This window comes from Acanthochromis polyacanthus, chromosome 5, assembly GCF_021347895.1.
Source record: "Acanthochromis polyacanthus isolate Apoly-LR-REF ecotype Palm Island chromosome 5, KAUST_Apoly_ChrSc, whole genome shotgun sequence".
In the NCBI taxonomy this organism is placed as follows: domain Eukaryota; kingdom Metazoa; phylum Chordata; class Actinopteri; family Pomacentridae; genus Acanthochromis; species Acanthochromis polyacanthus.
Window position 1 is genome coordinate 23,757,998 of NC_067117.1, and position 27,934 is coordinate 23,785,931.

Sequence of the window (27,934 nt, forward strand, 5' to 3'; positions counted from 1 at the left end):
TTGGACAACAGTTTGCTGACATTTGAAGAAAAATAACGAGAAAGCTAGAAATAGGAGAAAGAATAGAAATCACATGTTGAAAAAAATGTTTCCCTCCTCAAACAATACATGGATGACTTAAAAGCAGTTTAAATGTCCATTTTTAAATACACATTTAATGATGTTATTTCAATGTCCGATTCCTTTTACCTTTATTTTTTAGCAAATCTGGTTGAATTTGATCCTGGATGGAACTGTACAGCCAAATATTTTAGTTTCATTTGCAGAATAATCGGCCCATGTATGAAAGTGTATTTAATCAGGGATGGATCAATATTACGTCATCAAGGAAGTCAAATCAAAGGAACTTCACAAGTTCTTAATGGGTTTTGACAGCTAGTCCTGGTGGAGTGTTTGGTTTATAACAGGCTGCAGACTCCACACAGCTGTTGTCGCTTCTTACGGCGGACGCTGACCAGCTAAACAAACCCGCCCTGTTTTACGCGCAGCTGATCCATCCAGCTGCGAAGAGCTGCGTCACTGCCAGTCTTATAAAGCGCACAGGTGCCCGCTAATTGCGCACATTGCTGATTAGTCTGTGTGCCGTGGTTTAATGCTCTGTAATTTAGCTGCTGCTTTTTAGGCAGAAGGCTGCAAACATGAGTGCTGGAGGAGGAACTCCTTATATTGGCAGTAAAATAAGTTTGATTTCCAAGGCACAGATTCGCTATGAGGGAATTCTGTCTTCTGTAGACACAGACCGGTCCACGGTGGCTTTGGCTAAAGGTAGGTTGATACTGGGAAGGATGAGTCTGTTTTTGTTTTTTTTACCACTTAATTATCTCTACAAAGTTTGCTACATGACTTTTTTACCCCACAATTAAATTGTGTCCCACCAGTTAAATCTTTTGGCACAGAGGACCGCCACACAGACAGACCAGTTCCACCCAAAGATGAAATTTATGAATATGTCATCTTCAGAGGAAGTGACATCAAAGATATTACTGTGTCTGAGCCTCCAAAGCCACACTATGGTCTTCCTCGAGACCCCGCTATTGTTCAGGTACTATGTGTGAAGGAGATTTGGTTGATTGCAATCTTATTTCCATATTTTAAATGTATTTGGCATTAACAAAGTTCTTTTCTTCTCATTGTTGTAATTTTAGTCATCCATTGGCAGCTCCTCTGCTGGGTATCACCCACGCTGGAGTCCATACAGGGACATGATGCCCACCTACAACCAGCTGGCTGCTAGTTCTCTACTCAACCAGCAGTACAACGCTGCACTGGGCCTCGGTACAGATAATAATCACTAGGAGAGAGAGCTCAGTAATGGCAGTTTTACTGTTTTCTGACATGTATTTGCAGACAATCGAGCTCCACCGCACTTGTTCCTGTTTCCTCAGTGCCAGGACTTCACGGCCCAACCAGAAGAGTCCCCATGGTGGAGCAGGCTGTCCAGACGGTGCCTTTGGCCAGTGCTGCACAGAAAAAGGGGAAGACTTCAACACAGCCACAGAGCAGACAGCCTGGCCGTCCAACCCAGCGATCTGGTCGAGATGTCTCCCAGGTTCAGAAGGAGAATGCACCCACCAGTAAGCAGGCTTTACAGCAGACTTTCATTTATTGCTTTTAATCTCAATAAAATAAGAACCCTCTCATAACATTTAACTTGTGTTTTAGGTAGGGTGCCATCCCAGCCAAGTGCACCCAAGACTCAAGGCCAAGGAACTGAAAACCAGAAGCAAAGACAAAAACAAGGTAGTGAGAGTGAAAACATTATTAATCAAAAAATGTGGTTGTCTGAGGAAGGCAGAAGAATTTAGGTCAAGTAAACAAACTTTGACCATTTATCCTCAGGCAATAAACTGCATCACAAAATGTCCAAGACTTGATTAGCCGGCTCTAAGTGGTTACTAAACCAGTTTGACAGAAGTGTTTGTCATATTGAGGTTTTTATGTGCTCATTTTCAGGCAGTCGCAGGTCCAGGAACCGAAGAAGAGGCCAACTTCTTGTGAAAAACCCCAAGGCTACAACTTTGGAGTTCGAGTCAGACTTTGACTTTGAAACCGCAAATGCTCAGTTCAAAGATGATCTTACAAAGGAGGTTGTCGGTATGTCTGTGTTGAAGACCAGGTCATTTACATTTGAACTGTAAATGCTGAGGTGTGCAAACATATGCTTGTTTTTTTAACTACAGTGGAGAAAGTTGATTCTGGGGAGGCCCAGGACAGCCAGGAGGAGGAGACTCTAGGAGAGAAGTACTATGACAAGACCAAATGCTTCTTTGACAACATCTCATCAGATCTTAAACCGAGGTGGGTATGCAAATTTTTTTTTGCGGTTTGTCTTTGTCATACCTCAAAGTGTTGTCAAGCTTTGTAATATATTTGGTTACATTTGCTTATGCCCTCAGGAGAACTACCTGGGCAGAGGAGAAAAAATTGAACATTGAAACATTTGGAGTTCCTGGTCGCTTCCTGAGAGGCAGAGGATTCAGAGGCCGCGGACGCAAAGGACCGAGCGCCACCGAGCAGCGAGCCCTCCCAAAGGTTGGCAGTGGGAGGGTGTAAAGGCTTTTCTTTTTGTTAACACTACTGTAAATATTGTAGTTTTCTACTTATTTAAAAAAAGTACCTCCCTGTTCTCCCCCATTTTGAAGCACTTGAAGTGACAAGGTGTTTTTGTTTAGTTTTTTTTCCTTCATCCCAAATGTGCATTTAGGGAATGTTGTACTTTGGATCCTTTATATGAAATGGGAGAGTGATTTCTTTTAAAGCCAGCAGCTGTGCATAAATGTATTCATTGTTAGTTTGGAAGCATGCAATGCTGAAATTTGTCTTTTGAACAGACTAGTAGGCATGCCTTTCTTTTCTTTTTCTTTTTTTTTTTTTGTGTTTTTGTTCTGCTAAATGTCTGAATGTATTAACTTATGACTGCTCGATTGTACAAATGTGACTCCAAAGAGGTCTTGAAAGGCCATCTTTTCAAAAGTGAAGAGTAAGACCGCAGTGCTTTTGGTTTGTTGTTTGTTTTTTTTCTCATTTGTAAAATGAAAACTGGAGAAACATGTGTAACAGTTGCTAATAAATAATATGATAAACAGACTGGCTCACCTCTCTGGCTTTGTAAAATCCAATTGGGAAATTAATATATTCTAACTGACCTTTTATTAATTCACTTAAAGAAAAGCAATCCAACAGTTTAAAAATGAATTTCTTCATATATGGGACACAAATGTTGGTGACTGAATAGAACCTGTTCAGATTTGTGGTGGCTTGCAAATGGAAGCCAGTTGGTTGAACCTCGGGCCCAGATCTTTCAGCGCTTTCTGAAATGCATCATCGTCAGCGACGTAAATCCTCTCCAGATCTGAGGCTCTGTTGGAGTCTCCTTCTTCTGCATAGAGGTGAGGCTTATAGTCCAACAAATCCTTTTCTGTCTCCTGGAGAGTGGAGAGCCTCTGCGGATTGAGTATATGAAAGGCAAGTGTAAATGCAGTGCCTAACTTTACTGTTGCAGGTACATTTATAGAGCAGTAGTGTAGACATGACGGAACTCTACCAACCCGGTGAAGCAGGGTGAGGATTGCTGTGTCCATTGTACAGCTAGGGCTCCTTTTGTGGAGGTAATTTATTGTGCTCCTGTCTTCAAACTGTACAGGGACACAAATCAAATTTCTTCAGGCCTTGCGTCAAAGTGGCAAACAAACCTAACTGCTGCTATACTACCTGGTGGGAGTGGCTGTGGCCATTGGCAACGAGAGCATTCCAGGTCATCTGAGACTTGAAGAAAGTGAAAGGTGAGCAAAAAAATATTTGAACATCCACTTGAAGTTCAATGAGTGCGTGTTACCTGGTTCTGATTTTCACTGAATAGGTAGGAAAAATCGTCCCTCTTGTGATTGTAGATGACGTTTTGCACCACATGATTCTGCTGAACAGGATAACAAGCTCATTTAAACTGCAATTTGTTCACACATTAATAGCAGTCTTCTTTTACACAAGGAGTGCTTTCACTAACATGCCTCAGAAAATGTCATTTTGTGCACCATGAAAGTGGTGATAATGTTATTTAAAGTTTTAATTTCCATGCATGCCTACCTTTGCTGAAAATTGTGTGTTTTGCATCCCATCGTGTTGACTTTGCCACATAGTAGTTCTGTGATGTTTCTTTTCAGGAGACACCGTGAGGACACTGTCAGGCACCTTTTAAAAGAAGGAAATGCTCACTGAAATATGCTTTGAAATATGTCACTGATTTGTTTGCAAATGTTTCTCTGCACTGACCTTGCAGTCTGTTCCTGGTCTCTCGGTGTTTGAAGCGAGGAGGGTATCATTGGAGAAATCCTCGTCTGGCAAAGTTTTGAACTCTCTTTTGCAGGAGATGAAGATTGCCATCAGCAGCATAACTGTGAGAACATTCAACTTTCAGTGAGTTATCAGAGCTGTAAAAATGCATATCACAATGTATTTAATTCTAAATAAAAGGCTGTGATTTAATTCCTTACATAAAAGTAAAAACAGTGAGGCGAACACTACGCCTAAAGCTCCAGAGGCAGCTTTCATTGCAGTGTCTCGGCGACTTTGGCAGTTTGGTATCACAGTACAGTCGCAGACGGTCACACTGAGGTTGTAAACACCAAACTGTCCCTGCATGTCAGAGATCTTCAGATCGACTGAGTGTGGACCAGCGTACACATCGGACTCCTTCACCAGGCCGGCTGTGAAACCTGCCAGAACCAATTCAATGGTTTAAATGGAAAATTAAGTGGTTGTGTTTTCTGTAACATTTGATTACATATCGTAATTGTTTCTGACCATATGCAGGATTCAGTTTCCATTTTCCATTGACATTCCCCAACAGTTCAAATGTGAAAGGCCCTCCAAAGGGATTTCCATCCGGATCAAAGGCTGTGACGTTGGTTGTCGTGGGGCCATCAGACATACAAATGTCCACATAGTCCACTGTTGGCTGTGGCACGTTGTCATTCTGGTCGGTCACGTGGATCTGCAGTGTAGCTGTGCCTGTCTGAGGTGGCTCACCTGCCCAGGATAAAAAGAAATAGTGTCACAAAGTAATGGAAATGAAATGCTTAGTTGAAGTTCAGGAGCAGGACCGCACCTCAGTCACTCCACTTTCTGTCGTATGTCTGTACAAACCACTCTGCCCTTCCCATTTGTTCCTTCACACTTCTCGTGATCCACCCACTTTCCCTTTACTTCTGCTTCCAATTCCTGTTTTCTTCTTTTCCAAAGGGGTCTGCAGGCCCAGGAGCCACTGCTAATCCCTAGCTAAGCATGTCCCCTCACTGCATCAGCTCAACTCAGTCATCACCAAACATAACGCTCATTTGCATCCTATAAACAATCAATCTTCAGTTTGAAGCTGTGGTCCTGACAAGCGAATTTTCTAATATTCAGAGTGTGTCTTCACCTTTATCAACAGCATGCAGTAAGACCGTGTAGAGGCCGTTAACAACATGAGGAGATTCTCTGTCGGGTGTCTTCACTGTAGTGATGTCACCTGTGTGAGGATCCACTGTCACCCAGCCGGCAGGGTCATGTCCCACCTTGTAACTGTGGACAAATACAATGCACTTAAATATAGAAGGGCTCAGATATGTTGGATTTACCCTCTGAATCCCAAAACAAGGTTTGAAAAGCATGCTATCTTTGGGAAATCGTCAAAATGACACTGTTTTTCAGGGAAAGAAACAATGAAAATATAAAGAATCATCCATCCCTCACATGTCAGAATCATGGCTGTTGAACTAATGATGTGCTTAAAGTGGTTCTGTCAGGAAAATTAGCTGAATCTAAATGTAATAGGGTGACATTTCACTAAAATCAGTTTGTTCTACATGTCTTATTTGGAAATTTGCACCCATTTCGATTAAATAAATTTTGCACTCCGCATCTCAACTGTGGAGGCCTGAGTGACTGCGATGATTGCCAGTCATGTGACAACAATTGAAGGAGTATTTGACTGAACTGCAGGCTGTTTACACAAAGCAGAACGGTGACAAGTACTGAAACAAATTAGAGAGACAGACAGGAAAACAGAAAATACCGGATCAACAAAATGAGTGCAGCATGGCTCAAGAATGCTATGTAATTGTCCAATTTGTAGAAGTTGTAAAAATGTGAACAGTTAAAAATCTGTAGAAAGTCGAGTCCCCATTCTTTCAAATGTTGGTAACACAAGTGGTCATAAGACATAATACACAATGATTCGGTTTTTAAAAGAGATTTTGTGAAAAAATCAAAGAAGTTACTTTTTTTTTTCTTTTTTGTATCATTTAAGTTTGCTCTGCTTCTAGCCATGGTTCTACTGTTCAAGGAATTTATATATGGCAGTGAAAAATAAGCCCACAGGGGGGAAAAATATGACAGGAGCGAAAACGATTAGAAACTGCTTGGGATTCAGAGGGTTAAGCATCTCACTTACACAAAAGCACTTGCATGACTGGTGTCTGGATCCACAGCGGTCATTTTCTCTACCCAGGTTCCAACGGCGGCGTTCTCCTCCAGCATGGCCTCTTTGACAGTCACACTGAACACTGGGGGGTCGTTGGCATCTTCCACTTCGATGATGACTTTTACAGAATGAGGCTGAATCGCACCATTATAGCCTTTACTGGTTTCAACATTCCAGAGACCAGAGGACATCTTGTCCTTCACTGTACAGGAGAAATATGGCGCCTCGTTCTCCACCGAGATCGACAGCTGTCTCTGTGCGCCTGCCTCAAAGTCTAAAGGCTGAAATCATGCAGGAGTTGTGCAAAGTTAGTGAGTTGGAGAACAGAAATAAAAAATGTGAACTTCAAGTGCAGGCATGAGAACCACACGTGCAGCTGCAGCAGTGAAGCTACATAAAGCAGATGTGGGTGTCATCATAATGTAAAGCAAGCAGCCAAGCGCCTCTTACTTTTACAACAGTCAGGATTCCATCATTCGTGTCTGGATCAGTTTCCACCCTGAAGTGCTCTCCTTCATCTCCATGTATGCTGTATTTGGCCCTCCATGCCAGACTGTTCGTGGTGTCTTTGTCCGTCACATGCAGCCGCAGAGGAGAGGATCCAGTCTCATGCTCTGTCACTTTGCTGATGCCCTGTTGTTTGCATCCAGAATGTGTAAATTAAAAAATAACTAAATAAATCTGTAAGAGAGGTTCCTTCTGATAGTGCTAAGTATGCATACTTCCTACATGTTCTTGAAAGTGTTTCATCATATTGTCAATTCACTAGCTGATGTGGCCTATTAAAAGTGTGACATTTACTGTGTAAACACAGACGTAGTGTTGATTTTTAACATATTAGTTAAAACAGCAGTTGTATATCAGATGGCTGCCTACCGTTTGACCGCTGATGACAGGAAGGTGGTTGTTGCCGTCCTGGACATGAATGACTACAGTGGTTGAACTGGACAAGCTGATGACTTCACCGTGGTCTTTGGCCTCCACCAGCACTGTAAACATCTCAGCCACCTAAAAATATGGAAACATATACCATTACATTAATAGACTGAAAGAAAAATGCATTGCCAAGAGTGTCCATTTCTTTGATCATTCTGCACAAAATTTACTGTTGTAAAGTAGTTTTTAATATTACAGGTATACTCCTTGTTTATTTTATGAACCAACCATATGAACCAATTAGAACCCACAGGTCTTCAGGAAGTTCTCTGTTGACAGTTCCCAAGGTCAACACAAAAACTTATGGTGGGGCATCTTTTTATTACTACGGCCCTCGCTTATGGAACAGCCTTCCTGAAGACCTGAGGGCTGCACCTAATGTTAATGTTTTTAAAAACAAACTTAAAACCTACCTTTTTAGTCTGGCTTTAATTTGAATTAATTTTTAGTGTTTTTATTCTTTTTACAACTCCAAATTTATAATTATCACAATCATTATTATCTTTATTATTATTTTATCTATTTTTTATTCTGTTTTATTTTATGTTATTTTATTATATGATATATTGAATTGAATTTATTTACTTATTTATCTATTTATTTTACTGATCTAATTATGGATTTATTTTACTTTACTCATTTATTTTTATTTATTTATTTTACACTTTAAACTAACCTCCAGTGTTTACCTATTTTAAACCTTTAAGATGGTGTTTCCTCAGTACGTACTGGGTATAACAACGTCCCTGATCTATTATTGTCTTTTATTTATGTTGCTTTTAACATTACAGTGTATGGATTGCTGGGTGGGTGGGTTCGGGGTTGAGTGGGGTGGATTTGGGTCACAACTTCTTTCATCTATTTTAATTATTTGTCTGTTTGTAAAGCACTTTGTGCTACAACTCCTGTATGAAAAGTGCTATATAAATAAAGATTATTATTATTATTATTATTTAAAGAAATCTAGTATGTTATTTCTGCAAACAAACTTATCTTCACTAAAACAATTGTGGCAAATCGCTAAAGTCACAGTACAGCTTGTTTCAGTTCATATACTGCCATAGTCACAGTGGAAAAAAGAGTCAGGTCTAGTACTTAAGTAAAAGTACCAATACCACAGTGTAGAAATAATCTGTATTATAGTTAGTATTTGCAAGCACCAAAAGTAAAAGCATTCATTATGCAGGACTGTGTTTGTTACTTTAATGTTGAGAATGATTTCATGACTTCATCAATAAAGCTTTATCTTTATCTATAATACTCCATCCTAATTTATTTGTTGATTATATTTTGCATAGTTAAACTAAATCCTCAAAGTTATTCAAATGATCATCTAAAGTGAGTCGAATGTACAATGTAGTGGAACTTTGAAACACTTAAATGAGGTACAAGTGACTCAAAGTGACTCTTCTATAAAAAATATTTTGTATGCAGCACCAAAAGTATTCATGCTCGCATGAATACATCATGTATTCCTTATTTCTGTAAGATCAAGTTAAGATCCAGAATTTGCTTTTAATTTACTTCAAAATATTTATTGTTACCATCAATTCAGTATTTTATGGGTATGTTTTGTTGGTGGAATTAAAACATTTTACAGCATCACTTTCTTAGATGAAAGAAAAAAGCATTTTGTAGTATTTGTGATGTTGCATTTTGGGGTCGCAAAGAAGGGTAGTGCACACTGGACTTATATTTTTAATGCATTTGGTCCTGCAAATTAATATGTAAGCATGTTTTAGCTTAGTTTATTAGCAGAGGAAAATTACATCCAATTTCCAATCAGCTTACGCCTAATTAGCTCAACATCGAGCAACCAAGCTGTTTAACTTTGTTACATTGTACAGCATTATGTTTTTGTCTGAGAAGATTCTTTTGAAGTCCTTTTGAACTTCCAACCAAATCTTATGTTTATGACTCTTTTGGTAAAACCGTTTTCTTACCGAAGTTTTATGAAGTTCAAAACTTGTAATATTGAAAAGTCAGTGATACTGGAATGTTTATGGTCACCTATGTAAAGGGTAAGGGAGGAAATAAACATGTGAAACTGCAAAGTGGACCAGGATTTCTGATCCTGACTCTCCCAATTACAGAGTGAGTTCCATTTTACTTTGAGTGTGACTTTTTTTCACTAAACTCTGGAAATACACACCTGTTTTCAGGCAGGGCCCTGCAATTACACCTCAGGCAGGAGGAGGCAACGTCATGTTAAAACGTGCAGGAAAAAATGACAATCTGCCTTCTGGTAAAGAAACTAACTCTTCGAAATGCCACGATTAATCGATCTTTACAAAGTAACGTAGCCTGCAAGTGATGTTATTCCGACATATTTAGAAAAAAAGTCTCTTGCCTCATGATCCAAACATCCTTTAAAGGAAATTCCTCCCAGCTTATCAACGAAGAATTCAGTGTATGGAACCTTTGGAGACACAGATTTGATTACGTAGTGGAAGGTTGAGTTTGGTGACCCCCTCTGGTCTCTGTCATGAGCGAACACAGTCATGAGATTGGAGCCTATTGGAAAATGATAAAACAAAAAAGGAGTTTAATTAATTAGCATTATTTAAATCATAGCTACAAAGAAGAGGAACATTATTTACCTTGTGTACTTTCCTCCCCAACAGTGATTTCATACAGATTCCTCTGAAACAGTGGCGGGTTGTCGTTGATGTCCCGTATGTAAATCTCAATTCCTAATCTTGTGTCAATTGATAAGTCCATCTTTTTGGCCTGAAATCTCAGCTACAGAGCAAAAGATATCAAAGTTAATGAAAATGTGAAGACTTTCAAGTAAAGTATTTAGAGCAATAAGCCTTCGAACATTCCAATGCGTTTACTGTGTTTACTACAAAAGCAGTAAAAGTGGCATCTGCAATTCAGTAGAAAAGTCGCAGGTTTTACTGTCACTGTCACTCCCACTGCCCCATCTACATTCCTCCCCCAGCACTATCCGGTGCACGATCATGAACCAGGACACACTGGACTGGTGCTGTATGGATCAGCCTGAGCCATTTTGTGTTTCTTTTACATTTACAGAGCCAGATCTGTGTATAAGCGCCTTTTGTTTCAAGCTCACACACATAGCAGACCTTAACTGTGAGGAGATATTCACTAAATTAGATTTTTAGAAAGTGTATGGACCAGAATTGCATACTACACCTTTAAGTCAGCACCAATAGCCACTATAAGCACAGACTTCTCATCCACTGAGCAGAATTTCACAGCAGAGTGGCTGGCATCATTAGATGGTAGTACATAACATGGGCTAACCTTAAGCAGTGTCTTCTCCTCATAGTCCACAGCCTTGTGGACCGACAGTTCACCAGTATCTTTATGGATGGAGAGGACCCCCATCGGCTCCTCATCTACTCCTTCTCCAAACAGCTCAAAGAAAGTCCGATAGCTCCGATCAATATGGACCTACAACAAAACACCAAACACTTCACAGTTAGTAGTTGGCAGCCCGAGTTTTTCATTTTTCAATGATTAATGTACATGGATGGTGATTAAATGTATGAGCCAGGCTTGAATAGAGAAGAAAACAATTGCAGATGTCAAAGTAATGTTCAATATCAGGACAGCTTATTAGAGAATTGATCATCATAAAATTTTTTAATAACAGTAAGATCTGGTAGCTGTCAGTGAAACAGATTTGGTATTTGACTGTGAAAATCTGCGCTTAGCCTTTTCTGGTACAACTGCACATTTGTTTCTGATGAAGTCTGACCAGTTTTCTTTGATTTTCTCACCGTTCCCAGCACATAAGGAAAAGGTCCTGGGTTCCCCTCTTCAATGTAAAAGGAGTCGATGATCCAAGTTCTTTTGTGACGACTCAGTGGCTCTGAGCGCGCTGCACTTGGCAGATAACAGCACTGAAAGACAAACAGCGACACACCTGAAGGGTACAGTCTTTACCATGAATGTCGTATTGCGCAAAGTAGGAATTTGGTTTGTGAACACAGGCAGAATTTTATGTCACCTGTATGCTGGGGAAGGAAAATGTAGAAGACGCGTTGTTGAACAGTTGATGAACCAGTTTCTATGAAATGTACTTACAGACACTTCTACAGACGCTGGAATCCCATGGTGTGACAAGGGACACTCGTGTTTTCAAAAATATTTGAGACAGATTTCTGCAGATAATAATTCTTTTTTCCCTTTTTTTTAAAACAGTTTTTCACTAATTGGGGAAATATTTTCCTCTCTTCTTTCAGACATACGAAAAACAGATTATTGTTTAAATTATTCTAAATTGAAACAGAAATTGTCATGTATGAAATGCAAACAGTCATTTCAAAGCAAATACAGAAAGAGTGAAAAATAAGTCTTGCTACGTACCAGGAGGAAGAAGCAGAACATGATGTCTGTTGGGTACATCCAGCTCAGAGTATGTGAGGACAGACTTTTAAAACACAGACGAGACCCTGCCCTCCGGTTTCCACACCCACACACATAATAATCACAGGCTGCATGGTATGTGTGTCTATTCAACCAGCGTTTAAGTTATACCTCTCAACGCAGTTTGCTTGTGACGTTTTCTTTACAAAGCAGTGATACGGCTTTTTGATACACTGCTTTGTAGTGACTCCTGACCCATATTGTGCAGTATTTGCCAAACAGTGATCACTCTTTCAAAAGGATTGACAGGCAGATACTACCTTTTCAGTTTTTTCAGTGTTTAATTCTTGTGATTTAACCAACATTATACGGACTTTACATTGTGCGTGACTTTTCTGAGGCCGCCCATGTGGATTCTGGTTGCAGCGTCCTCTGACATTCCCCAAAGCAACATTTTTAATTGCTGTCTAGAAACATCTGAACACTTGTTTACATTCACCCAAGCAATCTGAAATAACCAGAAATTGTTTTGTTGATTCTGCTTTAACACATGAAAACATTTGATTTTATTCTTTATTGTAAAAGCAAAGAAACCCCCCCAAATAAAACAGTACATTAAGTACCCACAAACCAAGACACACTTTGTGTAATTCCTTTTGTTTGAGTTATTGCTTTACTGTTCTGGGTTGTGTTAGTACTGTACAAAACAATGTCTCCACCAGCTACAAGTTGAGTGAGGTCAAAAACAGGGGATCAAACATTGTCCTTCAAAACATGCCAAAACAGGAATGGAAAATTGAAAGGAATTCTCCATTTTTACATTTCATGGCCCCACACGCTCTTCACGATTCATAAATCAACAGGGAGAGGTTGAAAGCTGTGAAAATAGCTGGTTTGTGGAAGTCTTTTGGTAGCTCTTATCCCAGAGTCCCTTCTTCACCCCAGACTGAGGTACAATCTATGAAGATGGATTCTGGGTCTTCACCTCCTCTCTCTCTGGGGACACGACTCTCCTCTTCATTGTGCTCGTGTTTGCTTCCTCATCGTCTGATCCGACCACAGGCGTGTCTCCTCCGTTGGCATTGGGGGTCTGGCTGTCGGAGGAGGAGTCTGAAGATGTGGAGGAGATGCGGGACTTGGCGTCAAGACTCTCAAGGACGTGTCGAAAGAGTCCATTACTGATGGCTTCCTCGTTGTTGTTGTTTCCTTGAACTGCAAGTCACACAAAAATGTTGTTAGAGACGCAGTCGTGCTGTTGCATCTATTGTGTATTCTACTTCTTCTATACCTGGCAGTGGAGAAGTCAGAACTCCTTCTTCTCCAACAGAGCTGAAGAAAACATCCAAACCCTCCTGGTCAGAGATGTCAATGAGCTCCATCTGGTCCAGCAGGTCCACGTTCACCTCCATAGAGGAGATGCTGCCAATAGGAGCTGCAAAGAGAAGCAAGGCATTGACCCTACTTTTGTACTTTGTACTTATGTACTTTTGCATAGGAACATGGTCATAGAAATTCTGCAAGGTAAACTTACGTCTCTTGTAATCTCTGATGCAAAGGTGTGCAGAGGACAGGTAGACATCCACATCGTGTTGGAAGACTTCCTCAAAGAAACGTTGTCTCTCTCTTAGCTTGAGCTGTTGCGCTGCGTCCACATCTGGCAGCCTCTGGCCACGCTCTGTCTCCGCTGGCAACCACAAAATAAAGAAAGGAAGTTAGACACAGACCCACAAGGCCACGTTTGTTCATTGAATATGTTGCATAGAGTCCTGCAAATTACTTGCACATCTTTTTTGACTTATGATGTGGAACTGTTATGTCCCCCTTCTGTAACTAAGGGAAATTACACAAAAGCTGTTAATGAAATTTTATTCAACCATTTCTTTCATTATTAGACTGTGATCATCCTTTGAATGTATAGATTTCTTTAATCTGCTGAACCTTTTCTTCTTTTCAAGCTTCAAAAAAATTGTATGTGGTCTCAACGTCAAGGTTTAGTTTCATCTCTGGACTGTTACAACACAGAAAGGTGGATGAATTGATATTGAATTTTAATTAAATATTGAATTCAAAGTGTGAAATTATCAAGGTATGCAGGGAAAAATGAATGCCCAGCAAGTATTCACTCAAGTCATAGTTTGAATAGTTTTTTTTATATTTGAAAATGCACTAAAGCAAATCAGGGGGATCCATTTTGAACAGTATTGAGTCACTGTCAGATAAACAGATGCAACAAACTGTTTTAAGGAATAGTGGGAGCACTGAGGTGTCAGGTGTGATTCTAAGGATAAGGATAAGGATAAGGATCAACTTTATTGTCCCCTTGGGGAAATTTGTCTTGGGCTCACATCTGATGAAAAGAAGAGAAAAACACATACATTCGCAAAGGACAACAGCAGCTCGTCTACCTTATTACAACAGAAACAAATGTCCAGAGTATTGCACCGTCCCTAAAGTACAAGTGCAGATTCTAAGAACAGTTTATAAATACAGAACAGTACCCGACAGACTGATTCTGTGGCCTTTGCAAATGGTGTAAAACGGCCCACAGGTCAGGTGTGAAGGCAATATTTTGCTTATGATTGACAGATCTGACCTGATGTTTTAAGGCCACAAGGCAACATCAACATCAGCGACTAGTATTGCCACCGTGGAGGTCAGTTCAATCATCCGATGTTGTACAATATGTAGTTTCAGATCCCCTTAAAGGCACATGGGGGCTATACACTGATAACCAGAAGAGGGAGACATTAAGCTGTAGGTGAGATGTAAAAAAAAAAAAAAAAAAAAAGGTGGCTATCTTTCTGACTGCTGAAACTGTCGAGTGTTGACCTGTTGTAAAGGTACAGGGCAAGAAAACATTTTTTTTAAAAATCACATGTATCATAATGACAGAAACATATTGTAGACATTTTAACAATTGTTTCCATTGGACTTCCATTCCTGTGGATTCTAAGTTACTGACTTCATGCTTTTTCTTTCATAAAACACAGACTGTTGCTTTACTTAGAGCAAAACTGCCCCCGACCATCACACTGTAGCACTCTGTACTTTGACTAAATCAGTGCTCATCCATCTAAACGTTGCAGTGCAAAGGGGAGCCGTCAGTTCTCTTATGAAGGTAATTTGGTTTGAGATACCATGCGATCCCATTTTCCCCCTCATCACCACCACCATTAAAAAGCTGAGTCCAACTCCAGCATGAGCAAGTTGGAATTTTTGAACTGCAGCAGAGAGCGACTGTAAAACCTAGAGGAGAGGGGAGTCTATGGCTGAAGGAAAGCGTACTTAAAATGTGCCTGAAGAGACAATTAGGGACCTCTCAGAAGTTCTTACATGAAAAAATGCATACACAGATGCAATTAATTCAACATTTTGAATTACCCTAAATCAATACCAAACTAAATATGCAGCAAACAGCAAGTTTAGCCTGAAATGATTCTGCTCACGCATATCTGAGATTGTTCTTCTATGTTCTTTGTTGGTCAGAAATCAAACCTGGTTGAAACGCAGATCCTCCTATGGAGCACATTTCAGCACATACTCTTATAAATACACTGTCAAATGTTATCGTCAGTGTCTCCTTCGAGTTAGAATCCATATGTTGCTCCGTCATTAGAGCCGTGTCTGGGTTTCCAACAGTTATTATAAGCTGCAGGCACAGAGTGAACTAATTGGATGAGGCTTTGAAGGCATGTCTAAACTGGGAATGATGTGAAGATTATCTGGTCTGTGTTAAGAGCAGCAGTCACAGCAGCTCTATAAATAAACCAGTGAGTGGTGGAGAACAGAAAGTCTTTCAGCTCGTGATGTTCACCTGGATTACGAAAGGGAAAATATCAGTTGTGTCTGACAGTATGAGGAGACGACCTTTGTCTTTTCATTTGTCTCATAATGAAGTGTAAAATCCTTGATAACTGCTGCAAAATCTGCCATCGCTGTGGAAAAACTGCAGAGTTGGCCTAAAAGCCGCAACAGGTCGCCTTCTTTGCAGTGCTGCATCAGCGCAGCGTTCGACATGAGTCATGTCTGTGGTGGTGATACGACATGAACCTGTCACTGCTGCTCTTCTCTGCTGGTTTGACAGATGCCTCCAGGGTCCAGACACTGAAGGCTTTGGAGGGAGGAGATGACGATGACAGTCCAAACCTCAGCTTCCTGCTGACTCACCTGTGTTCATATATCATGTGTGTGTCCACAGAACCCAGATATACACATTCACCATGAACAAAAGTTTACATACACTGAAAAAAGACCATGTATATTATGGCAGTCTTGAGTTTCTGAAGACGCCTATAACTCTGATATTTCTATGATGGCATCAATTGAACTTAAGCGTCTTTGTCACAAAAACAAAACAATCATGCAGTTTGCTTGTTTCATAGATTTATTATATCTATTTATATTGTATACTCAGTCAAAAATATATATAAATCTAATTAAACAAAATTTAAGAGTCATAGGGGTCATCAGAAATTAAAGATGACATGCATGGTCTTAATAAGTGTATATAAACATTTGATGACAGGATTCCTCGCAGACTGAAAATCTGTACTCAAATTACCAACAAAGCTTCATGATGTAGCAATCTCTGCATCGACACAGTGTTGTGGAGCTGAAATGTTGAATGACCCATCATCAAAATATCAGTGTGTTTTGTTTTTTTTCTTAAATTTATCTGTTCATACCTGCTTTGACAGATTCTTTACATTTTCATGCCTTAATAAGCCTATTTAGCATTGTACAACCTTGTCAAACACCCAAAGAGTTTGTCTCCTTCTGTTAGCAATGCTTCAGCTATTTACTGAGCACTATCAGCATCAGCGCTTTTCCACTTCATGTTCTTTATTTTGAGTTCCAGAGAGAGAAGGAGATACTGACAAAGATTGTGATTCAATATATTGTCTTTTTTGCCACTTAGCCCTCAGTATGGATCATAGATGTCCATAGTCCAAACTGAAATGACCCGCAAGACAGTCGTTTTCTAGGACTTTGTAAAGTCTTGTTAAGTCAAAGAGAAACCCTTAAACTACAGTGATTTGCTCACTATTTTCCTTACAGCAGTTTAGCATTGCATTTCTTATAATAGTACAGACATGCAGAAAACCTGCACCTCAGAAACAGACAGAAGACAACAGGTGGCACTACCTGCAGACCACAGCAAGAGGTGATGTTAGCAGTTCTAATTATGCAGTGAAGAAGTGTGAGAGTCGGTCAGTGCAACACATTCAGGTTCAACTGTTCTTTCCTGACACACAGAGGTGTCGAGTATGTCCAAACTGTCGGTCTCTTGCGTGCATTGTTTTGATTGTATTTTGTCTTTCCAGCGTTTCTGTCTTTGTGTGGATGTCTGCGGTTGTGAGTCTGTGATGCTCTCGTCTCATTTCACTGTTACACAACGACAAATGTTTCTGTCTTCAGAGCCTAAAGGAAGCGAAGGGAGCAGCGCTGACGAAGCCAAACGCCAGTCACAATCAGGAGCCGCCAGTTTGACGAGTGTAGATGAAAGCTTGTTTAATGTGACCAGTAAGGACACGGTGTCAGACAAAACACTGCGTTTGTGTTGGATGAGTGACTGTAGTTTCTGTTCTTTCAAAAGGAGCACAGACAGCAGTTTAATAGAATATCTGTGTTGGATTAAAATGAAGCTTTTAATAACAGGTTACAGGTTGAAGCAAGTTTCTACTTCTGTTTTTATTTCCTGCTCAGTTAAGCACCGATAGATCACAGCATTGATTGCTGCTACTTAAAGGCTGAGGCCCATGGAGAGCTAAAGGTTAGCAACAGACGTATAGCCTCACATTGATTTTGCCTCCCTATCCAGCTCTTTCTTTTCCATTGGATCACTGTGATCGATATGGCTTCCCTGACTGCAGACGACCCCAGTGACCTCTGATTAGTGCAAGCGCTCCCACGGGAAAAGCTTCAAGTCAGAAGGAAAGATTGGACATATTACAACTCAAGTCTGCTGCAGCCCCTCCACAGCTCAGACCCTTTAGTTTCATACCACAACATATCTGCAGGGCCTTTCTGCTGCAGAAGCATGGAAGGAGCCAAAAATAACCAGCAGGCATCAGTTTGACCTGATGTTCCCTCATTTCTGTCTTTATTTCTGTCTTCTTTCTCTCAGTTTTGATGGTATTTTGTTTCCTTTTTCTGCCCTATCTCATCTTTCTTTCTTTTTGTGTCTTCATTGCTTTCTTTCTTACTTTCTTTCTTTCATTACTGCTCTCTTTCTTTTTTGTTTCTTTCTGTCAATGTCTTTCATTATTTTTGTTTCTTTCTGTCTCTAGTGTCTTTTTTATTGTTTTTTCTTATTTTCTATCTTTCTGTCTGTCTGTCTTTCATGTCTTTCATTCTTTCTTTAGTCTCTTCCTCCCCTATCCTTTCTACCTCCTCTTTCTTTCTCCATTCCTTCCTTCCTTCTTTCCTCTGGGACTTGAGGAAGAGAAGGTCACAGTTCAGGGCTCTGAACCAGCTGGACTTGCAGAATGACTGGAACAGACAGAGAGATGGAGGCAGACATAGCAGACCGGACATGTCAGCGAGCCACTCTGCCTCCCCACATAAAGACAAACCCAGATCCTCCGCTCTGCGGCACTGAGAGAAAGAGCCCATTCAGAGCCAGACAAAAGCAGAGATGTGAGGGAACGGGACTGGCCTGCACTCCTTAGACACCATGCCAGTTACAGGAAGTCATTTCTGATTCACTGGAACATGAACACACCTAATCTAAGATTTTGATTTGCTCCATAAGGCTAATTTAGCTTCAAAGGCCAACAATAAACTGTCATCTAAGATTGTTAAAGATATCTGTGTGCATTATGAGGATTCCCAACAGGCTGCTTTTCCAAGAAAACTGTGTCCTAATCATTTCTCAGCATCCAACCAATGCAATGCATCATCCCAACATAGTGACGGATCATTCTGTGCTCTGATGCTTTCACTTTAACTTATCGTATCATCTAAACCTTGCATATTTTCTACTGCACAAGTGCATAAAGACAGAAAATCAGGTCAGTCTTTGTATCTATTTAGCATCTACAGTCACATGCTGCTTTTTGTTTGTGATGTTTTTAAAGTCAGGCCTCTAAAATGCCACTTTGAAAGCAGCGACTGCACAAACAGTAGCTGCAGCACATTGATCTGGAGGCTAAATGAAGGGATCGGAGGACTCGGTGTCGCCCACAGGCTGCCATTAGCGCATCACAGTGCTAAATGAAAACGTGAGCTCACAGCAAGACTCCCTTGTGACAGAGGGAGGGAAGGTCAGGGCGGCGCACAGCAGAGAAAACAGCCTCTCTAAGTGATCCAGTTGTTTTCAGTTGTTGGAGCAGCCCGGGCCGAAATGCCTCAGTAAACAGTAGTTAAACAGAAATCCCAGCGGGAACCATCATTTCCTCCTCTGCTTTGATTATAGAGCAGTTTGCCAGACTCTCGGTTTGATTCTGTCTCACCAAGCTGAGGCCTTTTCTGAGAAGTGGTTTCCTTATACAAATGGATGAAGTCATTCCTGCTTAAATGGCTCCGTGGTGCTACATCGCTCCATGTGTAGCCTCTGTTAGATTTAAGTAGCAGACTGCCAAGAAAAAGCAAGAAGAACAAAGCTCTTAAGTACTTATGCTGTTTACTTGTTTGCTGTGTAAAGAAGAGTCTCCATAAGGATGACAAAGTCACTTTAATCATCCACAAATAAATATAGAAAAAAATGCCAAAAATATATTATATATAAAAATAAATATGGAAATGAATTAATTCAGAAATATTGTAGTGAATAAAACAACAATCAAGTAAGGCTCTTATTAATTATTTATGATATTACATTAATGGTAAATTCATAAATAAACATAAAACGGCAAATAGAAGTGCACAAATAAGTCAATGTTTGTAATTATTTAGGATTTAATCAAATTAGAGTCTTTATAACACACCGACACAGTGATGAAGACATAAATATAGATTTTCAATAAATGTATTCATCCAGTTACATGTTTCATTTGACTTTTTAAAGATTTATTTCAGCATTTATTTCTCAGTTTTTTTAAAGGATGGATAAATTGGGGTGTCTCTTGTTCTTTTCAGTACTACTTAGTCTTTTTTTCTTCTTTCTGTCTCTTTCAGTCACACTGTGAAGTTATCTAAAGTTATTGTGTACATTCAATAAGGAAATGTGTTTGCTCTGGCTCCATTCCTCCCTGTGAATATGGACTCTTCATCTCTTTCCCACACTGTCAAACTCACTTCATCCTCAATTTTAACCGAATTACTCCCGTCCAGTCACCCATGTGCCCACCTTCTCAGAGCCAATCAGCCCCCTGTTCTTTAAATTCAATGTCACTCTCTCTTCCAGACTGTTGATCATGAATCCCTCCTCCTCCTCACCTCCACCTCATCAGCAAGTTTCTCAACCATCTGCTAACTTTATTCCACCACCACCAGCATCCTGTCCACATCATCTACCTTCAACGGAGCCTAAGCAGCACAAAAAAGAAACTTCGATCAAGCATGAACTTTAGCTAGTCAGAGGAGAAAGATTTTGTTTCACATGGACAGGGCCCCTACTGCAACAAGAGAGAGAGTCTGCAGAAGCTGCAAACACAGAAAAGAAACAAGAAGAAAGAAGAAAGAGGGAGGAAAGGTCGGGGAGAAGAGGTGCGCTTGCAGAAAGGATACAAATGTGGATGTTTGATCTAATCTATAATATGATAAAAAGTGAATCAAAACAAGGGATGTCGATTGTAGAGAAGTGCAGGGTGGAGAGAGGGAAAGCTGAACGGGCTCATTAGTTGTTATTTTTTACTGAGAGTTTCTCCTCCAGAGAAACATTGACCTTAACAGTATAGCAGCAGGCTGTTAACAGTCCACAGCTGGTCATTAGTGGATCGGTGTCTCTGCAGTAATTAATGGAGTCTCAGTGGAATGAAGGAGGCTGCGTTTCGACAGGTAGAAGGTTTTCATTTGAGTGTTTTATCACATCTTGATCAGAAAGTTCCCTCTCCATTTACTTCTCCTACACTGCGACACATTTCACTGTAAAACTGCAGTGAGTTTGTTATTGATTAAAGTGCTGCATTCACTGTCATTAACATTACCTGGAGCTGTGGGTATCAGTGAATTACAACATTTTCTTCTTTGAAATTATGCAAAAATTTCAGTAAATTGCAGGCGTTTAACATAAATAATGTGCTTTTAACATTTATGATCCAAAATTGAGATCTACCAACTGTGTTTAACTTTTAAAATTGCACTAAAGTATCTAAAACCAGCAGAATAAAGTATAAGACAAGTGGCATTTTTATGGACTGAGAACATTTATACGAAGGCAGCAATGTATGACAAACTGTGGTCTATTTAGTCTGTTTTAGAATCAAAAGATAAAAAGAAAAATTCCTCTCTCAGGACATCAGTGTAAATCATCAGTAGTAATTTTATTTTTGTAAATCAAGTTGCTATTCTTCTTTTATGAACTGTTGTGCAAACTGGCAGCCAGCTTTTGTTCGTAATTCTTGTTTTTGGCCCCAAAAATAGCATCAGAATTAGTAGTATTGAACCATACTTTTGGGTGGAAATGCAAATTTCTGTTCGGATTCAACTGGATTTTTTAGTGAACAGTGTACAGTTTCCTATTAAAGTGACTACAGTTTTTTTTAAAAAACAACAACATTGCACTGCTTACTTGGATCCTCCTGTCATTTCTCAAGAAAGAAGCTGCCTTGGAGTGAAGTGGAACAGACAGGTGGTCACACTTATAAAATGGAGAGCAGTGTGTTTGGAGATCACACTATTTTTCTCACTCTTATTTTTGATCGCACTCACTCTCTGTTTTATCTCCTAAGGCTGACGTTTTCTGGGCTCCAGTTGCAAGGACAGTGAATTATTTATGACAGCTGTTGCTCGTCTGTTTGGTCTACATTTCAGTGCATGCTTGTGTGTGTGCCGATTTGCATATTAAATCTGGCTGTTTTTTCTGGGACAAAGCCAGCACCGTCTGACAACAATGACATCAATGTTAACCCTCTCCTTCACAGACTGACAATAGGGCTGTTTGTAGGTCAGAGTCGTGTCCCACTGCCCTCCACAGACCCACCAGCGGGCTTTCATGAGTCCTGATCAACACAACAGGCTTCACCAGACAGCTGGTGGAAGCTTTTCTTCACACTGACAAATCCTCTTATCCAGAATAGCTGTTAATGAACAGCAGAAAAAGATTATTTCCTATTGCTCAAGCAATTCAAGCCACCACTAATGCTCAAATCTCTGCCGACTGCATCAGCAAATTAAGCGCAGCCTTTACAGTAAACAGCTTTATTGAGTTTGCTCCACTTGTTAAAAGCACGTGGAAGGACGAGGGATAAGGAAGCATGGCTGAGCTGAGGAAATTCCCTCACTGACAATTACATCTGTCTTCACACTCAAATACGTTTTCCAGTGAAGTGCAACTGAGCACATTGTCTCTGTCCAAGAAGGACAAAGAAGAAAACTGTTCTTTCTGTCACCACATGCTAAATGTTCTCATCAGCCACTTCCACGTTCACACTGCTCCCACTTATTCCCATAAAAAGCCTCACTGCCTTCCCTCATATTTGTGAAGGAAGTTTAAAGCTATTTTCATCTCAGACGGAAGAATTATAAGAATGTTTGGCTGAACTCAACACAGTCTCTCTGTTTGTTAAGAGTCGGACAGGGTGGCCTGCAGTTAATGTGCAGTAATGGAAGGTACAGTGTTATGGCCAGAAAGTTCCAATTATATGATTGTGATCAATCTTATAGGAAGTATTTAGACCCTGTTAAAGCTGAACTTTGGGGCTGTTATGATTTGATTCCACTTCTTTCTTTGCTCTAGAAAAATATTTGTCCATGAATAGTTCTTCAGATGCTCTGTGGTTCTTTACGGTGCGATGACCATCTAAAGAGCCTCTTTATTTACTGGATGGTTTTCCACACACTTTAAGTGTTTTTTTTAAAAGCACTAAAGATTCATCAATTCTGTTGGAGTTACTTGCTTTGATGGCAGATAATTGCAGAAAATTAGAGTTGCAACTGAAGATTAACCACGTCCGACAGGTAGGTCTGCAGGGTTATTGCATTTGGTGCGGTATCTGGCTGGGTAAGTATCATAGACTGTATATATAGTGGATGTAGCATCTGGCTCCAGAATTGAAGCCAACCCGGAAGTGTCAAAAAACTTGCAATATCACGCCGTCTGCTAGGGTTGGCTCCAAAAAGCTTTTTCTCCATAGACCCCAATTCATTTTTGGAAAAAATAAAATTTGATAGACTGATGTTCTACAGCTCAGGATTTTTTTCCCGTTAGTTTTCATGGTCAAAATGAGAGATCAGGTGGCCGATCTTAAAATAAATCAATACTGAATTTTAAATAAATCATTAAAGTTGGTGGAGCCAGGGGGCGTGGCTATACTTGATAGACAGCAACAGAAGCCTTTGTGGTAAAATGTGGGCGGGATAAGAGAGTCCTCAGCCAATCCTGCCCCTAGTTGCTCTCCGGTCCAGTCTGTTTGATGACGCTTTTTACGTCACTGGCTCCAAAAAATCCAAAATGGCGACCAGGAAGTAGCAAAATTCGGGCTTCATTTTCTCAGCGTTGAAACCAATGGGTGACGTCACGGTTAGTTCACGCCTGGTAAGTATGCATGTATGTATGTGATTATGTCCGTTCCGATATCTCTGCAACCGCTGAAGTCAGGATAATCAAACTTCACACTGAAGATCAGTCTAAGGTCCCCTGCTCAGCTGTGGAGTTACAGGTCAGCAGATCAAGTAGGGAGGGAGATACGTACGATGATCAAAATTGATACATATTGCATCAGTTGTATAGGGAGGACAGGGTTTTCGCCAGCAGAGGGCGTGGTTCTGCCCTCTACTGAGGGCTCATCTAGTTTTCACTATCATTTAATAATTTGGTCTATAAAATATCAGAAAACAGTTCAGAACACACATCTCAGTTACACAAACCCCAAATTTGCTAAATGTAATCTGTTTATCTGTCCAGAACCAAAATTTTAAATTAGTTATAATAGAAGGAACCCAGAAATGCTGCAAAACTCTTACATTTGACTTGAGCCAGATGGGTGATGGTTCCTTAAAGAACCTATTGTTGCTGAAGTTCTTATGACCTCCATTTATGATGAACTAAAACATTTTTTATACTTCCCTAAGGCACCTGTACTAAAAGTTGTGCTACTAAAAATGTTTTTGTTTTTTGATTGAGGGAAGGCTCACTGCAGGTCAATAAAAAAAACACTCAGTGATCACCTTCATCCTATGATGAGACACATCTATCCTGATTGAGGGTTCTATTCCAGGATCACAAAGTCTCCATTCATAGGGCACAAGGTATAACTTAAAAAGACTTCAGCCAGAATTTTGGAACTGCCCAAAAGAAAATTCAAAAAGAGATCTCAAAAATGTTTCATTTACTTCTCCTAGACAACTTTGAGATCTGTGTGACACCAAACTGAGACTAAGGCTTATTTCTCCTGTGTCTCATTTTTTTCTCCTGAGCAATAAGATGCACTAAATCTCAGTTTAGTCTCCTTTAAAGTTTCAGAAGAGAGCTCAACAAGCTCTCATATAATTCTCAGAGTTTCTCAACTTTTGTGTCTCTTTGTGATCTCAGGCAGAGAAATCAGAGAGCTCTCTCTAAGAACTCCATCTATTCTCATCCCAGCTTCAGTTCATGCATCCCATACTAAGCTCAGAGGGAATAAATGAAGAGATCTCCACAAGCGCTCATTGAATTCTCAGACTCAGATCAAGGTTTTAGTTGTTTTTAATCATCTATCATGTTGACTTTATTGTAATCCACAAGATATTTTTTAATTAATTAATAAAGATTCAGATTACTTTATTCATCCCAAAAGGGAAATTCATTTGTCTGTCAGCTCATCTGCTATTTGCTATAGAATTATACAGCCTGATCACTGTGGGTACAAAGATCTTCTATATCTCTCCGTCCTGCAGTCCAGAGAGAGGCCCATCATGATATTATGAGTGGATGATCCGTGTTGTTTAGAATGATAAATCCAGTCAAGTGGGAGGAGAGGGTGACATGATTGACGTCACCATATATTATTATAAGTGCCTCAAGATGTTTAGGCTGTATCCTGGCAACTTCTTATTTGTTGCAACATTTGTAAGGTGTGTGTGTGCAGATTAATATATGCATAGGGTGGCATAGCTCAGTGGGTAGAGTGGCTGTCTCACACCCAGAAGGTTGTGGTTTGATTCTGAGTCTGTCGTGCTCATGTGGAGGTGTGAGTGAGTCTCACATATTGCTCCACTATTGTTCATTTTCTTTTCCAAAGGAGAAATAAAGGAGACATTAAAAACACTGTATTGAGATTAGCAAGATATCTCCCACAAGTCTCAAGTATGACTCCCTCTAATTATCCTGTCTCACCTATTTCTCCTAGTGAATTTTAGGAGAAACGTATGAGAAACCTTTAGACAAAATAGAAACTAAAATGAGGCTGACATGAGAATCTCAAATTTGTCTCCTGAGCTGTAGAAGAGCAAGCTTTGAGCAGAAAAATTTTCCTCTGGGTGCTGAGGTCATGAGGCAAGACAACAACAACAGAGTTACATTTTCATTCATTTTGTCCACTTTCAGGATTCAGTATCCATGATATTATTCATTATTAATATATACATTTACATGGACACAGACTCAGAATGAGGCCTGACGACTTGATTTCAAGTCAAAAACTGAATCAGGGTAATGTTGCTAAAATGACAGAGCCGTGACAAATGCATGGTTCTGGGGATGTCAGTGTCTGTTGGTTAATTCATCACTTCGGTCCAGAAATAAACTGATCAGCACCTGCAAACTAATTAAATTCCCATTAGACCCAGCTGTTAATTGTTAAATGTTACAAAAAGACAGGAAACATGGGAAAAGCTGTATGATACCTTCAGAAAGTTATGCTGGCTTTATCATGGTTTTTCTTTTCCTTTTGCCTTTTCCCTTCAATGGTCGCTACAGCAAATTATCTGCTTCCATCTAACCCTATCTTTCCCTGCATCCTCTTCTCACACACCAGCTAACTTCATGTCCTCTTTCACCGCATTGATAAACCTGCCTGGCAGTTCAGCATCTTTCTACCGATATATTCACCATCCCTCCTCTGTACATGTCCAAACCTTCTCAGTCTGGCCTCTCTGTCCGCTGTCCCTCTGATGTACTCATTCCTGATCCTATCCATCCTGGTCACTCCCATGGCTTTATCTTGGTTAGCATGTTGTTTTGGTTAAAAGCTCCGCTGTAGCTTCGTGCAGCTTCACCGAGGTTTTTCTTTTTAGATCGAAATGTCTAGATTGTTGTTTCTGGTTAGAAAACAAAGTATTTGTTGCATATTTTCTGATGCATTGGCCCGAAAGGAGTCTTCTGCAGAATTTGACTGCCATACTAAACTGTCAAACTCCCCAAAAATGCCAAGTAGCTGCTGCAGAGAAACAACTGTGACTGTCAACCGTCATCTGTATTTAACAGAGAGGTAAAGAAGAACAGCCACATACTTCAGCTCACACCTTCCTCGGGGTGTTTTATCCCGTGTGCTTCCCTTCCACGTCCGAAATTTAGCTCCAGTGATCAGACAGCCCAACAACACACCAGACATTCATACTGTATGAATCCCTCAGAGTGTGATCAATTATAGATACAGACATCAGATGATAGGGATTTTTACGCCTGTAATTTGCTCATTAATCGTCGTCTACCTCCTCACTCTTATCTGGGTCGTGCCCAAGGGGACTGAGCTGAGAGAACACCGAGAACAGAAACAATTGCTCCTTCAGCCGGCAAACTTCTGTCTGCAGCTCAACAGCTGGTCGGTCCGTCACTCCACAGCACACCGGCTCTCTCTGGCACAGTCCCACAATAATCAGAATGTGACAGAGCGCAGTGCACACAGCAACAGATGGGAGAGTCTTCTCTGGAGTCACAGCCCTGATCCTGTTCAGCCACATGAAATCACTAATTCAATACCGGCTCCTATATGGGTTGGTGTGTCTGTGAGACGGGCTGCAGACCCCGATGCAGTGAGTCAACTCTGATGAGATCTGCAGGCTCAGTCCCATTAGAAAGAAGAGATCTTTGTCTGGAGCTGTGCGGTGGCCCCAATCCAAGCCTAACCCAGAGTGTGTGTCAGTGTGTGTGTGTGTGTGTGTGTGTGTGTGTGTGTGTGTGTGTGTGTGTGTGTGTGTGTGTGTGTGTGTGTGTGTGTGTGTGTGTGTGTGTGTGTGTGTGTTCCTGTGAGAGTGTGACCTATTCACTTAGTGTTAGTGAGCATTACTCAGGGTGATGATTCAACGTTCCTGTCTAATTTCTGGCTGGCGCAGCACCAAGATTGGTCACATCAGGCAACATCAACACAACGGCAGCTATTTATTGACACACTGGCTTCCTCGTCATATCTGACACACACACACACATATTTACACACATATACATAGATTACTCATGGCGATAGAGCTGTAAATATCTTTCAGGACTCGTTAGAAGGCAAGAAAATGCAAAGACATTATCACAAAATACTCATTTCAATCTTATTTTCACTCGCTTGACATTAATTTGAAGGCATAAATATACTGTTGGCAGTGATTTTGTTAATTAAAAAAGAATTTCTTGTCCCCTTAAATGGCGATAAAGTGGTTTGAATGTTTGTGTTTACCTCAACTTTCACTACACGCCCATAGAATGAGAGAATGTGTGTGTTGCTCACTTCCAACGGACCAAAAAAGGAGAAGAATCTCATCCTCTCTTAAGTCCTCCTTTACACCTACAAATACAAACTGTGCTAATGGGCCAAATTATGAACTTCAACTACAATATGAGCTTCTGCAAACAATAGAGAACTTTCAGAAGGACTTACAGGGCAGGCGTTTGCTGTGCAGGTTGGCAGATGAGGAGCTCATGTTGCTGCTGGGAAGTTGTCGGGTCACAGAGATGATGGAGGTGATGGCTGGGTCGGTTCAGCCTCGTCAGAGTTCAGCCGAGCATCTCCCACCTCCTCTGATCAATCCAAAGTGGCTGGCGGTCTGGCTGCTCTTCTCCTTCCTCCTCGTCCCTACTTCCCCCTCACTGGACTCTGAGCCACTCGGATGAGAACAAGTTTGTGCCTCTGTGGGGACTAGCAGCTGACCAATGACAGGGAGGAAGGAGGAGCTGAGAGGCAGCCAGGAAGG

The 27,934-nt window shown here is 40.5% G+C and overlaps 3 protein-coding genes across 3 annotated transcripts; 1 reads left to right on the forward strand and 2 right to left on the reverse strand.

The window, feature by feature from the left end:
* Nucleotides 1–346: 346 nt before the first annotated feature.
* LOC110970239 (protein LSM14 homolog B-like) lies at nt 347–3,087 on the forward strand. Its single transcript, XM_022220492.2, has 8 exons — nt 347–765; nt 879–1,042; nt 1,146–1,275; nt 1,386–1,574; nt 1,663–1,740; nt 1,954–2,094; nt 2,181–2,298; nt 2,397–3,087. Exons 1-8 carry the CDS (start codon nt 639–641, stop codon nt 2,551–2,553), a joined length of 1,104 nt encoding a protein of 367 aa, XP_022076184.1. The 5' UTR covers nt 347–638; the 3' UTR covers nt 2,554–3,087.
* On the reverse strand, nt 1,279–11,935 carry cdh27 (cadherin 27). Its single transcript, XM_051948238.1, has 18 exons — nt 11,735–11,935; nt 11,146–11,268; nt 10,667–10,816; nt 9,997–10,138; nt 9,747–9,910; nt 7,337–7,468; nt 6,911–7,093; nt 6,431–6,741; nt 5,417–5,559; nt 4,801–5,025; nt 4,491–4,712; nt 4,270–4,391; nt 4,084–4,188; nt 3,836–3,916; nt 3,712–3,765; nt 3,549–3,635; nt 3,239–3,443; nt 1,279–1,460 (listed from the first exon to the last, which is right to left on the reverse strand). Exons 1-17 carry the CDS (start codon nt 11,771–11,773, stop codon nt 3,243–3,245), a joined length of 2,484 nt encoding a protein of 827 aa, XP_051804198.1. The 5' UTR covers nt 11,774–11,935; the 3' UTR covers nt 1,279–1,460; nt 3,239–3,242.
* A 352-nt stretch (nt 11,936–12,287) lies between these two features.
* Nucleotides 12,288–27,918, reverse strand: si:ch211-253b8.5 (dysbindin domain-containing protein 2). The gene is made up of 4 exons (XM_022220497.2): nt 27,622–27,918; nt 13,266–13,418; nt 13,023–13,166; nt 12,288–12,946 (listed from the first exon to the last, which is right to left on the reverse strand). The coding sequence occupies exons 1-4, from the start codon at nt 27,662–27,664 to the stop codon at nt 12,693–12,695; spliced, it is 594 nt and encodes a 197-aa protein (XP_022076189.1). The 5' UTR covers nt 27,665–27,918; the 3' UTR covers nt 12,288–12,692.
* Nucleotides 27,919–27,934: the final 16 nt, after the last annotated feature.

Excerpts from the sequence above, each read along its gene's own strand:
- LOC110970239 (XM_022220492.2), top strand. The coding sequence starts at position 639 with ATGAGTGCTGGAGGAGGAACTCCTTATATTGGCAGTAAAATAAGTTTG. Across the intron at positions 2,095-2,180 it reads TCTTACAAAGGAGGTTGTCG|TGGAGAAAGTTGATTCTGGG; the intron begins GTATGTCTGTGT and ends TTTTAACTACAG. Across the intron at positions 2,299-2,396 it reads TCATCAGATCTTAAACCGAG|GAGAACTACCTGGGCAGAGG; the intron begins GTGGGTATGCAA and ends TTATGCCCTCAG.
- cdh27 (XM_051948238.1), bottom strand. The coding sequence starts at position 11,773 with ATGTACCCAACAGACATCATGTTCTGCTTCTTCCTCCTG. Across the intron at positions 5,560-6,430 it reads AGTCATGCAAGTGCTTTTGT|TTACAAGGTGGGACATGACC; the intron begins GTAAGTGAGATG and ends ATTTGTCCACAG. Across the intron at positions 5,026-5,416 it reads ACTGCATGCTGTTGATAAAG|GTGAGCCACCTCAGACAGGC; the intron begins GTGAAGACACAC and ends TATCCTGGGCAG.
- si:ch211-253b8.5 (XM_022220497.2), bottom strand. The coding sequence starts at position 27,664 with ATGAGCTCCTCATCTGCCAACCTGCACAGCAAACGCCTGCCCT. Across the intron at positions 13,419-27,621 it reads GCACAGCAAACGCCTGCCCT|CGGAGACAGAGCGTGGCCAG; the intron begins GTAAGTCCTTCT and ends TGTGGTTGCCAG. Across the intron at positions 13,167-13,265 it reads CATCAGAGATTACAAGAGAC|CTCCTATTGGCAGCATCTCC; the intron begins GTAAGTTTACCT and ends TTCTCTTTGCAG.